At 42.6% G+C, this 16595-nt stretch overlaps 1 protein-coding gene, 1 long non-coding RNA gene and 1 pseudogene across 6 annotated transcripts; 1 reads left to right on the plus strand and 2 right to left on the minus strand.

The window, feature by feature from the left end:
* Nucleotides 1–234: 234 nt before the first annotated feature.
* Nucleotides 235–7932, minus strand: LOC145514406 (uncharacterized). 4 transcript variants are annotated; one of them, XM_081512138.1, is made up of 5 exons: nt 7700–7932; nt 4186–4312; nt 1753–2656; nt 1143–1593; nt 235–902 (listed from the first exon to the last, which is right to left on the minus strand). In XM_081512138.1, exons 1-5 carry the CDS (start codon nt 7733–7735, stop codon nt 681–683), a joined length of 1740 nt encoding a protein of 579 aa, XP_081368264.1. In that variant the 5' UTR covers nt 7736–7932; the 3' UTR covers nt 235–680. The 4 variants fall into 4 exon arrangements, with proteins under 4 accessions (XP_081368264.1, XP_081368262.1, XP_081368263.1 ...); XM_081512136.1 differs by adding an exon at nt 6371–6504 and having other exon boundaries at nt 235–2656; XM_081512137.1 differs by having other exon boundaries at nt 235–2656; nt 4186–4307.
* Nucleotides 7933–8130: 198 nt separating this feature from the next.
* LOC145514411 (uncharacterized) lies at nt 8131–9884 on the plus strand. The gene is made up of 2 exons (XR_014060134.1): nt 8131–8713; nt 8996–9884. It is a non-coding gene; the product is annotated as an uncharacterized LOC145514411 (long non-coding RNA).
* Nucleotides 9885–11405: 1521 nt separating this feature from the next.
* Nucleotides 11406–16135, minus strand: LOC145514409 (heat shock cognate 71 kDa protein pseudogene; annotated as a pseudogene). Its single transcript, XR_014060132.1, has one exon. The product of XR_014060132.1 is annotated as a heat shock cognate 71 kDa protein pseudogene (transcript).
* Between the last annotated feature and the right edge of the window lie 460 nt (nt 16136–16595).

Genomic DNA, 16595 nt, shown 5'->3' on the forward strand with positions numbered 1-16595 from the left:
AGGTGTAACCCATGAAAGGAATTAGGAAGGGATGAGTGCTCAGACTTATTACAAAGGCTCCGATAAATGGGACAACATCAAAGTGTTCTTCCCTGGACTCAGAGTGGTTCAAAAATGTACATCATGAACACCTGCCACACAACAGTGGTGAAATGGCTTTTGCTATGGAACTGGCAATGACATAAATCCAGTAAGGGCTCTGGGCAGGTTAAGATATGCACTGAAGCTCCCATAAACCTGGAATATAAGTGGTTTATTGCATGTATGAGGTCAACAGAAGCAGATAACACCCTCCTAAGGGATCTCCCCAGTGATATACTGACAAATAATTCATCCCTGCACAACTCTTTTTTCTGAACTTTGTGGTATTCAATGAAATAAAGAGTGAAGCCTGTGAACTCTCCAGTATATAATGAGGCTAGAGTTTTGGCTAAAAAAAAAATTTCCCACATTAGTCACATCCGCAAGGCTATTATCCAGTGTGAACATTATGGTGTTCTATGAGATTAGAGTTGTAGGTAAAGGAATTCAAACATTTCCTACACTATAATGCCTTTCTGTAGGATGAACACTCCTGTGTTTAATGAACCTGAAGCTTTTTGCAAAGTATTTCTGACATTCATGGCACTCACATGGCTTTGATCCAGTGTGAGTTCTCTGATGTTGAAAAACAGCTTGGGCTAACCAGCTTCTGAAATTTCCTTTACTTGTAAGATTTTTCTGCAGTGAACTCTCTGATGTCGAAGGAGTGAAGAACTTTGGGAAAATGCTTTCCCACATTGGCTGCACTCATAAGGCCTTTCTCCAGTGTGAATTCTCCTGTGTTTAATTAAGGTGGAATTATGGGCAAAGGATTTCCCACATTCATTGCATTTATATGGCCTTTCCCCGGTGTGAACTCTCTGGTGTATAATGAGATGGGACTTCTGGCTAAAGAATTTCTTACATTCCCTACACTCATATGGCCTTTCTCTAGTGTGAACTCTTTGGTGTTCAGTGAGATGGGACTTGTTGCTAAATAATTTCCCATACTTATAAGGTCTTTCTCTAGTGTGAATTTTCCAATGTTGAATAAGGCTGGGCTTTTGCCTAAATGATTTTCCACACTCTCCACATTCATAAGGCCTTTCTCCAGCATGAACTCTCCAATGTCGAAGGAGTGAAGAACTTTGGGAAAATGCTTTCCCACATTTGCTGCACTCATAAGGCCTTTCCCCAGTGTGAACTCTCTGGTGTATAATGAGGTGGAACTTCTTGCTAAAGAATTTCTTACATTCCCCACACTTATAAGGTCTTTCTCTAGTGTGAATTCTCCAATGTTGAATAAGGTTGGGCTTTTGCCTAAACGATTTTCCACACTCTCCACATTCATAAGGCCTTTCTCTAGTGTGAATTCTCCGATGTTGAAGGAGTGAAGAACTTTGGGAAAATGCTTTCCCACATTGGCTGCACTCATAAGGCCTCTCTCCAGTGTGAATTCTCCTGTGTTTAATGAAGGTGGAATTATGGGCAAAGGATTTCCCACATTCATTGCATTTATATGGCTTTTCCCCGGTGTGAACTCTCTGGTGTATAATGAGGCCGGACTTCTTGCTAAAGAATTTCTTACATTCCCCACACTCATATGGCCTTTCTCTAGTGTGAACTCTTTGGCTTTCAGTGAGATGGGACTTGTTGCTAAATAATTTCCCATACTTATAAAGTCTTTCTTTAGTGTGAATTTTCCAATGTTGAATAAGGCTGGGCTTTTGCCTAAATGATTTTCCACACTCTCCACATTCATAAGGCCTTTCTCCAGTGTGAACTCTCCAATGTCGAAGGAGTGAAGAACTTTGGGAAAATGCTTTCCCACATTGGCTGCACTCATAAGGTCTTTCTCCAGTGTGAATTCTCCTGTGTTTAATGAAGGTGGAATTATCGGCAAAGGATTTGCCACAATCAGCACACTTAAAAGGCCTTGAACCAGTGTGAAGTCTCTGATGCTGATGAAGAGCAGAACGTTGATTAAAAGTCTTCCCACATTCACTGCACTCATAAGGTCTTTCTCCAGTGTGGATTCTCTGATGTTGAAGGAGCATAGAGTTCCGGGTAAATGACTTCCCACATTCACTGCATTTATATGGCCTTTCTCTGGTGTGAACTCTCTGGTGTATAATGAGATGTGACTTCTTGCTAACTTCTCCCCAGTTAGGATAAGTTTTTCCCCTCTGAAAGGCTGTCTCACACTCAGTTCTGTTTGACCTCCCCCAAGTGTTAGTAGCCCATTGCTGCAGAAACTGAGACCTGGTCAAGAAGTCCTTCTCAACCACCCTGAAGACTAATGACTTTCCTGACACATGGAATTTGCAGTTCTTCACAAATGAAGTTCTATCCACATCTCTTCTGAAGAGTTTCTCCCCGATGTACTGCTTCTGATGCTGATGAAGGTTTGTGCTGACATACAACTGTTTCCCAGACCTATGTAATTTCTGCTTTGAATGTATTCCTTGACATTCATCCAAGCACAGAAAGTCTCTCAATATTTGGACACATAGTTCACAGGGGTGGGCCTTTCTGGAGGATAGATCTGCCTTGGGAGTCCTGATCTGTGACATTCTTTGAAAAGAAACATTTTGCTCAAAAGAAGTCTTCTGGTTCTCCACTTCATGGCAACAACCTAAAAGCAAGAAACGCTGGTGAAGCACATGTTGACTTTAGTGGGGGCAGGTGGGAGCCCACACACCAGTGTGTATCTGACAAACTCATGAATGAGTCCATGTGATTATTTATAAGAACAGGGGGTTGGCTTCTTGATGATATTATCATGAGCAACACTGTGCTATAAATGCCACAGGATGGGGGAAGACCACATGAAAAAAAAGATAACCATGTGATATGTCATACAGAGGAAAAGCAGGGTGAAAAATTACTTAATTGTTGACAGTTAAAAAATCAGTTACAGGGACTTCCATGATGGATAAGTGGTAAAGAATCTGCATTCCAATGCAGAGGACATGGGTTTGATCCCTAGTTGGGAAACTAAGATCCCACAAGCCACAGGCAACCAAGCCCATGAGCTGCAACCTAGAGAAGGCCATGTGCCACAATGAAGACCCAGTGCAGCCATTAACCAAAAAAAAAAAAAAAAAAGGAAAAAAATATATAAATTAGTTACAAACAACTGTCAGCAGGATTGTGTTAACACATGACTGCAATGTAGATGAGTATTTCCAAGGCCAAGAAAAAAGGACTGCGAAAAAGTAGATTTTGGTCAGGAACATTTTAAGAAGAGGTACATGTTTGATTATAGAAAATATATGGGCCAATGTTACAGAATGAACAGATAAAGCAGGGAGGAAAATGGGTGATACAGGGAGTTCAGAGATATAGGGATTAGCCACAGGTTGGACTATAAGTAGAAGAACCACAATGCAGAATTAAGTCAGCACTATTAAGAATGGAGAAAAAAAGGAGAAATAAGGTGTGGTCACTGGAAATAGCCATCAAAATTCAAGTTGAACAGAACAAATTCCTGGTATCACTTGAACTATGCCCTCCCATAGGGTGCTACTGTATAGCAGCCCTTTGAGCCTACTTGGTTGAGTTGGAATTCATATCCAGCTTGTGGACAAATAAGAGCTCCCCACTCCACTTCCAAAACGAACAAGTGTATGGGACCCAGATGATGCAAATTCAAGGGGAAAGACACCACATAGGAGCAGCTGACCCATATTCATCACATCATAAACCAGAGGAAAACATCTAAATACTATTAAGAGAACTTTGGAAAGGTTCTTGCAAGAAGTGCATGGTCTACATCAGAAAATTAATTCCCAGCAAAGGCAGTTACAAGGAAATGTTTATGAGAAGAAAGAAGTAGAACCTGAAGAGCACAGATAACTTGCACCTGGATGTCACCCAGTAGGAAGAGGGCAAATATGGTGGGATATATTAGGCTGAATGGAAGATTCCTGACCCTGGATCCTTCCAGGGGAGGCTGCAGGGTAGCAGATGTGGGGCCTCTTCAAGGAAAACAGATGGCAGTGCAAATACCTCAGCCCAACCAACCACAGCACCAACCTAGAGTACTGGGAAAAAAAAAAAGCAGTGACCATGGTACTGACGTGAGAAGCACAAGCTTGTCTCTGGGGAAAAGGAAAATGCAGAGACTAGCTCAGGTCATGAGGAAAGGTTTGAGGTTCTTACCCAGGGAGGATATAAGTGCCAAGTTCTCCAGCATCACATCACGGTACAGGCATCTCTGAGTCTCATCAAGGAGACCCCATTCTTCCCAGGAAAAGGTCACAGCTACATCTTCAAAGTTCACACTGACCTGCCATGATGGTGACAGATGAAACAACAAACAGTACCCCTCTGAAGAGTTGCAGTCCATTTCCCACACATCCACCCTTTGACTATCTATCGCCCAGCCCTTCCAATTCAGAGGAGCAATCACACTCTGGCACCTTGGTGCGGTTGTCTCCCCACAGGCTCACTGATCACTAGGTATAATCACCAGGGACAAGAGGCAGGTGGATGAACATGTATCTCAACTATAGGCCTGGCATAGAGGGATCCACCCCCTGCTGACAAGCAATTTCCCCTGGTATGGGCATTGCCCTGGACATGTCAGCACCATCAGACATGCTCCCTCTTCAAGCACACATCACCCCTTGGGTTGCACACCCTCAGTCTCTGTATCCCACAGCCATACATGACCACGGGCACCAAAACCTCACTCTCCCACACCACAGCCATCTCCTTACTCTTCCCACACCTTACCTGTATTTAAATCTCTTTCTCCTAACCCCAGCATAGGGCTATGATGGTGACCTAACTCATGACACCTGAGACTAGACAGATGCAACTGACAGTAGCTTATTAATCACATAAACTCACCACTCACCACAAAGGCCCACAGGGAGCAGTACTCAAAAAAACAGCACAATCAGGGTCTGTGTGAAGAAATCTTTGTGGGATGAAGGGGTTGGAATGCTCCTCCAAGGAGGATGTGACTGCCTTATTTGAATAATTCTGAGGGCTAGTGCTACTTAGAAGTATCTGGTTTCCTTTGTAAAAATGGTTGTTAGGCTAAGAGACGTTATCCATAGGAACACTGTGAGGAGAGGAACTTGCACTCAGGTCATTTGAAGGCACCCAAGTTTCACCAAATGTCAAAGAAGCACATCACACTGAACTTAGTTAGGCCTTATACCACAACTTGGCAGGCAGTATCCACAATACAAATGGCAAAGTCAAACAGAACCCAATATGACCACAGAACTCTCAACAATTCCCAACGGCAGTATCAGAAATCATCTATAAAGGCCTTACTGCATGACTCTGATCCTTGTCTCAGATTTAAAACAACAGAACCGTGTGTGGATCTCAGATACACATAGTCCCATGGTACTTCTGTGCTGTCCTTGATGTAAGTCAGCAACGACAACCTTTCTCTGTTCCCTTACCCTCATTCAAACTCCAGCCCCAAGCCTAGTGATTCTTACAGATGACCTTATTGCTCATGGCCATATAACCAGGTTGAATGAAACATGCCAGGCCCCACCAAAGTTCTCACAAAACTTGGTGAGCTGATAAAGTGGTAAAGAAGTACCAGTTCTGGCCTGAGTGTCATATGGATGAATTACCCCTTGCTTCTACATCCACCTCATGTTAACTCTTCTCTTGGAAGCTTTCGCTGCCTGCCAGACTATCCTGTCTCATACATCAAAACTTCTTGGCCATTTACTTATGTTTATTAAGTAAATGACACCATCACTCACGGAAGCATGCAAGAAACCCAATCCTCTGCCCCCTTCTTCCATACCTCTTCTCTAAAATATCTGCCACCACAACCTGAAGCTTGCCTCTTCCAAATGTTGAGACACAGGTCATTCAATTTGGTCTACACTGTAGTTACATTTTGGATGTCTCTAACCTGAATCACTCTCAAGAATTTCAACCTTGTATGTCAGATGTTCATTTGATGCCTCCACTCATTGGTGTCTAAAATATCTGACTCTTAACATGGTTAAAACAAAGCTCCGGATAAACACAATGAATATTACACCTACTACCAACCTGCTTATCTCCACTGATGCAGCTTCCATCTCTACAGCTGCAAAGCCAGGGGTCATGTCTGATACCTGCGTTTCATTCCCTCACCATCCACTTTACAAAATCTAGCTGCCTCCTCTAAAAACACGCAGCCAGGGTCTTCCCTGGTGGTCCAGTCATTAAAACTCTGTGCTTCCAGCACAGGGGAACATGCAAGATCATGGATTGGGGAACTAAGATCCCACATGCTGCATGGGATGGCAGAAAATAAAAAACATGAAGCCAGAATACAGCCACATTTTCCAAGGCATGCCCCTGCTCCATTAACCCTCACCTGGACTATGGTAGTACCCTCCACAATGATGGTCCTTCTTCCTCTCTCAAGCCCACAATTTGTTTTCCACTCTAAAGCCAAATGAAGCCTTAATCACATCACCTCCATCCCACGATTCAAACTTCTACTTTCCTCTAGAACACAAAAATTGACATCTCAGGCAGTTGTTCCTCTCCTGACTCCAACCCACCTACTATTTATTCCTACCTAAAAGAGAGGAGATCTGTGAGTCCTGAATATTCCTGAGCTCAGTTTTACCTCTAGGTATTTGCACATCTTGGGTTAGGTTGACCTTACACACGTTTAACATTACTGCCAGAAATGGGAACACCTCTCCATATAATCTCTAGCATGGACATAGGACTGTAGGCTTGGCGTTTTTCAGGAACCTCGGACGCAAGGAGGGGGTAAAGGACATTAAGCATAGCCTGTGTGAGTGTGTGCTAAGTCGCTTCAGTCGTGCCTGACTCTCTGAAACCCCATGGACTGTAGCCTAACAGGCTCCTCTGTCCATGGGATTCTCCAGGCAAGGATACTGGAGTGGCTTGCCATGCCCTCCTCCAGGGGATCTTCCCAACCCAGGGATCAAACTCGCGTCTCCTGTATCTCCTACATTGCCGGTAGATTCTTTACACTGAGCCACAAGGGAAGCCCATTAAGCATCTCAGGGCGACAACAACTCCAGGGAACATGGGGGTGAAAGCGGGCCAGGGAGGCAATGGGACAACCCCTACTTCCCTGTTCAGGTTCCATAAGCACTTCTTTAACCCTGAGAATTGTGTGAAAAGGAAGGAATGCGTCCAATGTGGGATTCCACCGTTCACTGTCTGTACTCCTGCCTGGCCATGGAAGCCAGTTGACCTCAGGCTGGCGGATTAACCTCTGGGCCTCAATGCTCAGTGCTGCCTCTTACCAGCTGTGGGGCCCTGAACAAAAAGATCAACCTCCCAGGACGTCAAGGTCCTCATCAACCGTCTCCACCCTGTTTTTCCTTTAAACGGCCCTCGGGGATTACATCCCGTTAATGCACTACCCCGGGCCTGACTGCGCTAACACTCTTGTTTCCGGAAAGCAGAAGGCTGATGCTAGGTTTCCGGGATCCTCCCGCCTCAGTCCGACCTCCAAGCTTCTGCACCTACCGGTCCCTCCGCTTGTCCCCCATCTCCCATACGTCCCTATCTCCCGTTTGTCAGACGCAGGGCCCCACCCAGCACCGCCCCACCATCCTGGAGCCCCGGGCCTGGGCTGCGCGCCTGTGAGCAGCCGCCGCGCGGGGCTTTAATGTATGATGGGATGAGGGCGGTGCCGGCCAGGAGGCCGAGCGTTTACCTGAGGTTGCTCCTTCAGCGCCGCCGCCGCCGCCATCGGACTCTGGGAGTAGCGGGGCTAGGAAAGGCGGGGAGACCCGCGAGCGGCGGACCTCGGGCGGCGTCACCGAGGTTCAGACCCGTCTCTGTGCAGCAAAAACGGTGCCCCCCTCTCGGACCTTCCTGTTCCCGTCACTCGGGTCTTGACAGCCCTCTCACACAGAACAGAACCGGCGGAGTTAAAATGGCCGCCTTGAGGAGGAGGCCAGAAGCCCTGCCTCTTAGTGTTGTGCCCCAGGGGAAATAGCTTTTTTTCTGAGCCAGCAGCGCCTCAGCAGCGTCGCCTTCGACGCTGGGCACTCTGGGTCTTGTAGTTCCCAGTTGCCAGGAGACAAGGCCTGCGTCCACCTCATAAGGCGCCAGGAAATGACATCTTCCAAGCCACGCCAGAGCAGTGACTCGCCGCCTTCAAAGGGGCCAAACACCAATTGGTAGGGATGCGTTCTGCCACTGATCGCCAAGGAATCCACGCCATGCATTAAGATGACACATATTTCCTAGAACGCCAAGGGCGCCAGTGCAAATTCGCACGAAATATTTTGTTAATTTTATCTTGAGTATCTGTAAATGTTTTGGGTTATAAGGCAAATATTTTTTAAAAATTTCCTTCATGCCCTTATGATTCTCATTTGTGGAATTGTAATTCCTTTTTTGGATACTAATCTTAAATATAGCAAACTTGTAGAAGTGTCGTAAATATGCCAGATAATCATGCTATTTTTTGAAATTCTTCTATGTAGATAATCATAGATTTTCAGATAAGCTTAAACGTGAAAGAAAGTGAAAGTCGTTCAGTCGTGTCGGACTTTTTGTGACCACATGGACTATACTGTCCATGGAATTCTCCAGACCACAATACTGGAGTGGGTAGCCTTTCCCTTCTCCAGGTAATCTTCCCAACCCAGGGATTGAGCCCAGTCTCCCGCATTGCAGGCGGATTCTTTGATTCACCAGCTGAGCCACCAAGGAAGCCCAAGTGGGTTTTCAATTATTTTAATTCTTTGATGTCTGTGTTATAGCACCAGTTAGAATGTATAGTATATTTGATATAGCACTAATAATGAGAGCCTTGTTTGCTTGCTAATTTTAAACCAAACTTTCTTATTTTATTACTAGAATGCTAATTTATTGTAGTGTTTTCTTTGGTACATTTTGACTGATGATATATATATTTCTCTGCATAGTTGTGTTGTTTTCTAACGTGAATGGATCTATTTTTCTGCATTTATTAATATAAACATGTTTTATAATTTATTAGTATTATGGACTGTGAAGAAAGCTGAGCGCTGAAGAATTGATGCTTTTGAACTGTGGTGTTGGAGAAGACTCTTGAGAGACCCTTGGACTGCAAGGAGATCCAACCAGTCCATCCTAAAGGAGATCAGTCCTGGGTGTTCACTGGAAGGACTGATGTTGAAGCTGAGGCTCCAATACTTTGGCCACCTCATGCGAAGAGTTGACTCATTGGAAAAGACCCTGATGCTGGGAAGGACTGGGGGCAGGAGGATAAGGGGACGACAGAGGATGAGATGGTTGGATGGCAACACTGACTCGATGGACATGAGTTTGGGTAAACTCCAGGAGTTGGTGATGGACAGGGCGGCCTGGTGTGCTGCAGTTCATGGGGTCGCAAAGAGTCATACACGACTGAGCAACTGAACTGAACTGAGTATTATGTTGAATGCTATTAATGTATTTCTAATACTAAACCATTCTTGAGTTACTGAGATGCTTTCAACTTGTATTTCATTCTGGAAACACAGCTGAATTTAATAAGTTTTATGAGACTGCTACTCTAGTACCATAAAATTAGTTGAGGAATGTGAATCTCTGAAAAATTTAGAATAAGCTTAGATTCCTCGTTTCAGTGAATGATTCATGTAACTCCCTTCCTATGAATCAGGGTCTTTCTACAAATCTGTCAAATATCAAGTATCAGCAAGTATCAAAGAGATTTGATATTAGTTTGATCAAGAAAGACATGTGTTTTAGGGAGGTTCAAGAGGGAGATGACATATGTATAGCTATCAGACATATGTATATGGCTGATTCATGTTGATGTATGGCAGAAACCAACACAATATTGTAAAGCAATTATCCTTCAATTAAAAATAAACCTTAAGGGGCATTCTCTGTCCCCCTTCTGATGTCTGTGTCAGAAGATTTCTCTGTGCCTTTTCTTACTTTAACAAAACTCTGCTACATAAAAGCTCTTGAGTGACCAAGGCTGGTCCCTGGTCCCGAAGCTAAATCTTTTTCCTAGGAGATCATGAATGCGAGATTGTTGACCGTAAGCTATCATCTTGGGGGGTTCTTCCGGGATCTTCAGGACAAGCTTTCAGCTTTTCAACAGACTTATTGGGAGGTTAACTCCTGAGCCAGCCTTTGAGTCAAACAAGCCGCTGTTTGAGCCAGGAACCGAGATAGGCCTGAGAATCTGTGTGGGCTTGCTTCTGCTGACTCCAAAAGTCCTGAGTCTGCCATTCGACCCTCAAGACAATGGCTTCCTGTCCTGGGCTCCTTCCTACACCACATTCCACAATCGACATAATTGCTAGGTCTGCGGAGCACTCATCAGTTGAAGACTTCCCATGGTGGGTTTCTCTGCTTCAAAGAAAGGACTTTCCTCAACTCTGTGATGACATCTCACAATGCTAAGATGGACCGATGTAACTATGGACAAAATGTGACTTTTAATTTTGATTAGGTTTTAACTTGGTTTAATGGGTATTTTGCCTTACATTTGTAACTGTGAAATGGGGTTTGCTTCTAACTGTCTGAAAGCTTTTAAGTTACAAATGGGTGTCCAGGCTCCTATGAGTGCTACAACCTCCTCCAACTATTACTTGGGACCTCTGGATCAGAGATCCTCAACATGAAGGTTGGGAGAATATGTTGCCTCAACAATTAGGGACGATAACCCTCAACAGCAGGAAGTAGTTATGGAATGAAAACGACACCTCTTTCCCTTGGCAACATAATTCTCCCAAAAGAAAAGGGGGGAATAAGAGAGTCAATTCCTAGGTACGTTGATAAGAAGTCCAGGGTTCCTGAGAAGGAGAAAGGGGTCTGGGGCTCTCAAGGAGAAAAGGACAAACGTTCTATTCTACATTGTTTTGTCTTAGTCAATATAATAATGTATCTTGCTTAAAGATATGTTTCTCCTTAACAAGAACCTTCTGACTAATCCTGTGATCTTAAAATGTATATTACAGGTGTGGGTCTGGTAAGACCTTTCTGTTTTTTATCCTAATCTTGTTAATTTAAGATGTATGTTATGAGAGTGGGTCTGAGAAAGTATATAAGACCTTGATAAGACTAGCTGGGGGGCATTCTCTGCCCCTCTTCTGATGTCTGTGTCAGAAGTTTTCTCTGTACCTTTTCTTACTTTAATAAAACTCTGCTACACACACAACCACACACACACAAAAAAACCCTTAAAAAACGAAAGACATGTCTAAGAGGTTGACTTTTGTTTTATTTTGTTATTTTATTTTTTAATAAGATTTACTGAGTTATAATATAAAACTGTAAGATATCAATGTGTACATCTTGCCGATTTGACATATGTATACCATGTGAAACCATTCCTTCGTCTAGTTAATTAAGACATCATCACCTCATATAGTGTATATGAGAGAGAGAACACACTTATGTTACACTCTTTTTTTTTTTTTTTGCCAATTTTAAATAGTTTTATTTAAGACATTGCATTTTTCCACTTACAATACAGTGCTTGTAAAGTGCAATGTTTTTCCATGTGCACACACATTCCATGTTCAAGTATCAAGAATGCCCAGTTATTTACTATAGCAGCTCAACTTCATAACTGCCACGGGATTTGCTACAAATTTGGGTCCTTCCATGTTTTGTGTGGAACAATGCTGAACCTATGCTAGGCTGGCTTAATCAACCTCTTCAATGGTGGGCCCAGAGGAGGCACCACCTGATGGAGGAGCTCCACCACCAGGGAAGCCTCCAGGCATTCCTCCTGGCATTCCCCCGGGTATGCCTCCTGCACTCTGGTACAGCTTGGTAATGATGGGGTTGCAGACTTTTTCCAGCTCCTTCTGCTGATGTTCAAATTCTTCCTTCTCTGCAGTCTGGTTCTTATCCAGCCAGTTGATTATTTCATTACACCTGTCAAGAATCTTCTGTTTGTCTTCATCATTAATCTTGCCCTGAAGTTTCTCATCCTCAACAGTAGCTTTCATGTTGAAGGCATAGGATTCAAGTGAATTCTTTGAAGACACCTTATCCCGCTGCTTCTCATCTTCAGCTTTGTACTTCTCTGCTTCTTGAACCATGCGTTCAATGTCTTCCTTGCTCAAGCGGCCCTTGTCATTAGTGATGGTAATCTTGTTCTCTTTTCCTGTGCTCTTATCCACAGCAGAGACATTGAGAATGCCATTGGCATCAATATCAAAAGTGACTTCAATCTGAGGAACACCACGGGGGGCAGGAGGTATGCCTGTGAGTTCAAACTTGCCAAGCAGGTTGTTATCCTTGGTCATGGCACGCTCACCTTCATAAACCTGAATGAGCACACCAGGCTGGTTGTCAGATTAGGTAGTGAAAGTCTGTGTCTGCTTGGTAGGAATGGTGGTATTGCGCTTGATGAGGACAGTCATGACTCCACCAGCAGTTTCAATTCCAAGGGAAAGAGGAGTGACATCCAACAGCAGCAAGTCTTGAACATTTTCAGATTTGTCTCCAGACACTCTCTTTATATGTATCAATTAAAATATGGTTTTATCAACAATACTTATTGTGTTTTACAATAGATCCTCAGACCTTAGTCATTTTATACCTGGAAGTTTGCTCCCTTTCACCATTCTCTCCCTATTTCTTCCACACCACCTCACACTCTTTATTTCTATGAGTTTGTCTTTTTAAGATTTTGCATAAAAGTGATACCACAGAGTATTCATCTTTCTGTTTCATTACTTTTACTTAACATAATGCATTAAAGGTCCGTTGACGTTGTCACAAATAGCAAGAGTTCCTTCATTCTTATGGCTAGGTTGTTCAGTTGCTCAGTCATATTCAACTCTTTGCAACCCCATGGACTGCAGTCTTCCCAGTCTTCCACTATTTCCCAGAGTTTGCTCAAACTCATCTCCATTGAGTTGGTGATGCTATCCAACCATCCGATCCTATCACCCCCTTCTCCTCCTGCCCTCAGTCCTTCCCAGCATCAGGGTCTTTCCCAATGAATCTGCTCTTCACATCAGGTGGCCAAAGTATTTGAACTTCAGCCTTAGCATCAGTCCATCCAATAATATTGAGGGTTGATTTCCTTTAGGGTTGACTGGTTTGATTTCCTTGCAGTCCAAGGGTCTCTGAAGAATCTTCTCTAGCACTGTATCTGGAATTGTTGGATACTATGGTAGTCCTTTTTTTTTTTTTTTTTTTGATTTTTACTTCTTGTGAAAACTCGAATCTTTTCCATAGTGGCTGTACTAATTTACATCCCCAGAATTGATGCACAAAAATTTCACATTTCTCAACATTCTCTCTAAAACTTATTATCCTTTGTCTGTTTGATGATAGCCTTTCTAACGTGTGTGGTGATCTCTCATTACAATTTTCTTTGTGTATTTAGTAATACTGAACACATTTCCATGTACTTGTTGCCCAATTGTAGGCTCTCTTTGAAAAATATGTTTATATAGTTCCACTGTTCATTTTTTAATTGGATTATTTATTTACTTTGCTATTAAGTTGTATGAGTTCTTCTTATATTTTACTTATTAGCCACTTATCAGATGTATGATCTGCAAATATTTCCTGCTATTCTGTACATTCCCTTTTCATTTTGTTGATAGTTTTGGTTTCCTGTGCCATGCAGATGCTTTTCTAGATTGATGTAGTCCCACTTGTTTATTAATATTTTTCTTTTATTAGTTGCTTTTGGTGTTAATCCCCCCCAAAATCAATGCCAAGGCAAATGACAAGGAGCTTTCACTCTATATTTTCTTCTAGGAGCTTTATAATTCCAGGTGATGTGTTCAAATTTTCCATCCACTCTGAGTTGATTTTTGTGTATGGTGTAAGATAGGGATCCAGTTGCACTCTTTTGTATGCACTCTCCAGTTTTCCCCAAAACCATTTTTAGAAAAGACAATCCTTTCCTCATTGTCTATTCTTAATGGCTTTGATGTAAGCAGATTCACCATATGTGGACCCATTCATTTCTGGGCTATATATTCAGTTCCATTGGTCTACATATCTATCTCTATTCCAGTGATAGATTTAAAAGCTTAATTCTAAACCCTCATACTACACTGGGAGTATAACTGTGTGTTTCTAAACTTCTATACACTGTAAATATTTATTGGGATTAAGTTCCAGGTGGTAAAAAATCCACCTGTCAAGGCAGGAAATGCAAGAGATTCGAGTTGGATCCTTAGGTAGGGAAGACACCCTGGAGGAAGAAATGGCACCCCACTCCAGTATTCTTGCCTGAAAAATTCTATGGGCAGAGGAGCCTGGTAGGTTACAGTCCATGAGGCCCCAAAGACTTGGACCTGACTAAGCAACCTGGCACTTCACAAAGGGCTGTAATGAGGCTGTGTCCTTCCTATTCCTCCATCTACAGAATCTTTACAATAGGGTCAAGGGTATATTTCAGTAAAGCACAGAGACTTGAATGATTTCCAATTAGCTAAGTAGTTCTCCAACTAACTTTTGCCCCCACTAGTCATAAAGTCATTTCTAACCCAGTCATAGTGAATAATTTTATGATGAAACATTCTCCTAAGCCACTTCAGTAGTGTCCAACTCTTTGTGACACTATGGACTTTAGCCTGCCAGGCTTCTCTGTCAATGGGAGTCTCCAGGCAAGAATACTGGAGTGGTTGCCATGCCCTCCTCCAGGGGATCTTCCTGACCTAGGGATTGAACCCACATCTCTTGTCTCCTGCATTGGCAGTGGGTTCTTTACCACTGATACCACCTGGGAAGCATTAATATAACATTATTAATGTTAATGTATAATGAAATATTAATATAACATTATTATTTTGTCTGATGACAGATAACTAATGCACACTGTTAAGCAATGAATCCATAGTAAATAGGTTTATTTACCACATATTTACCATGTGACATGACTACACAAATGTCACAAAGTCAGAAGTAAGTCCTGTCTTGGTTTGTTAATTTGTCTTTTTCAATTATTTCATTTCTTTCACTTCTATCCCATTATGCATTTTTTTTTTTTTTTTTGGCCAAGCCATGGGCATGTAGGATTTTAGTTCTCCCACCAAGAACTGAACCTGGGCCCCCAGCAGTGGAAGGGTGGGGTCCTAACTACTGGATTGCCAGGGAACTCCATTATTCATATTCTATTGCCCCTGTGGCAAATTACTACAAACTTAGAAGATTAAGGCCCTTTCTGTAGATAATACTTAGGATCTTGGTTTTCTACCTACCCTGGAAATCTCTTGTATTTAGCCTTTTGCTGTTCAAAGTGACTATTGAGATAGTTGGATTGTTGGATTAATATCTACCATGCTGTGTTCTGTTTAGTCATTCAGTCATGATAAATTCTTTGAGACCCCATGGACTGTAACATATTTGTTACTAATTTGTATTCATTGCCCTTTTCCTTTGTTTAAAGTAAAACTTTTTTTAAATTTATGTTTGGTTGTGCTGGGTCTTTGTTGCTGCATGAACTTTTTCTCTAGTAATGGTAAGCAAAGGCTACTTTCTGGTTGCAGTGTGTGGGCTTCTCATTGCGTGGCTTCTCTTGTTTTGGAGCACAGGCTCTAGGTTGCACTGGCTTAAGTAGTGGAAGTGCATAGGTTCAGTAGTTGTGGTTCCTGGGCTCTACAGCACAGGCTCAGTAGTTGTGGCACATGGACTTAGTTGCTCTGTGGCATGTGGGATCCTCCTGGACAAGTGATCTCCTGCATTGGCAGGTAGGTTCTTTTTTTTTAAAATAAATTTATTTATTTTAGTTGGGGGGCAGGTAGGTTCTTTACCACTGAGCTACCAGGGAAGTCCCTTTATTTCAATTTTTGTTTTCCACTCTTTTCCCGCTTTTGTAGTTTTCATTATTTCATGATTCCATTCTATCTTGTTAGCGTATGAGGCTATACTTCTTTGCACTACTGATAAAGAACCTGCCTGCCAATTCAGGAGATATGAGACATGGGTTTGATCCCTGGGTCAGGAAGATCCCCTGGAGGAGGGCATGGCAATACATTCCAGTCTTCTCGCCTGAGGAATCCCATGGACAGAAGAGCCTGGTGGGCTACAGTCCATAGGGTTGCAAAGTCAGACACGACTGAAGCATCTTAGCACACGGACACTAGAGTTTGCAGTAAACATTGACAACCAAACAAAGTCCACTTTCAAATAATATTCTCCATTTCACAGATAGTGTACCTCATAATACAACAATCCCAGTTCTTCCCTCTAGTCCCTTGAATTATTAATGTCATTTATTCTTCTTGTAATCAAATCCTTTACAATTATACAGTGGAACTGACAAATAGATGATTGAAGGGATTAGATCTGATAGAGTGCCTGAAGAACTATGGATGGAGGTTTGTAACATTGTACAGGAGGCAGTGATCAAAACCATACCCAAGAAAAAGAAATGCAAAAAGGCAAAATGGTTGTCTGAGGAGGCCTTAAAAATAGTTGAGAAAAGAAGGGATGTAAAAGGCAAAGGAGTAAAGGAAAGATATACCCATCTGAATTCAGAGTTGCAAAGAATAGCAAGGAGAACCTTCTTAAGTGAACAATGCAAAGAAAGAGGAAAACAATAGAATAGGAAAGACTAGAGATCTCTTCAAGAAAATTAGAGATACCAGGGGAAATTTTCATGCAAAGATTGGCACAATAAT

This window comes from Giraffa tippelskirchi, chromosome 7, assembly GCF_054371585.1.
Source record: "Giraffa tippelskirchi isolate mGirTip1 chromosome 7, T2T-mGirTip1v1.2.pri, whole genome shotgun sequence".
Lineage (NCBI taxonomy): Eukaryota > Metazoa > Chordata > Mammalia > Artiodactyla > Giraffidae > Giraffa > Giraffa tippelskirchi.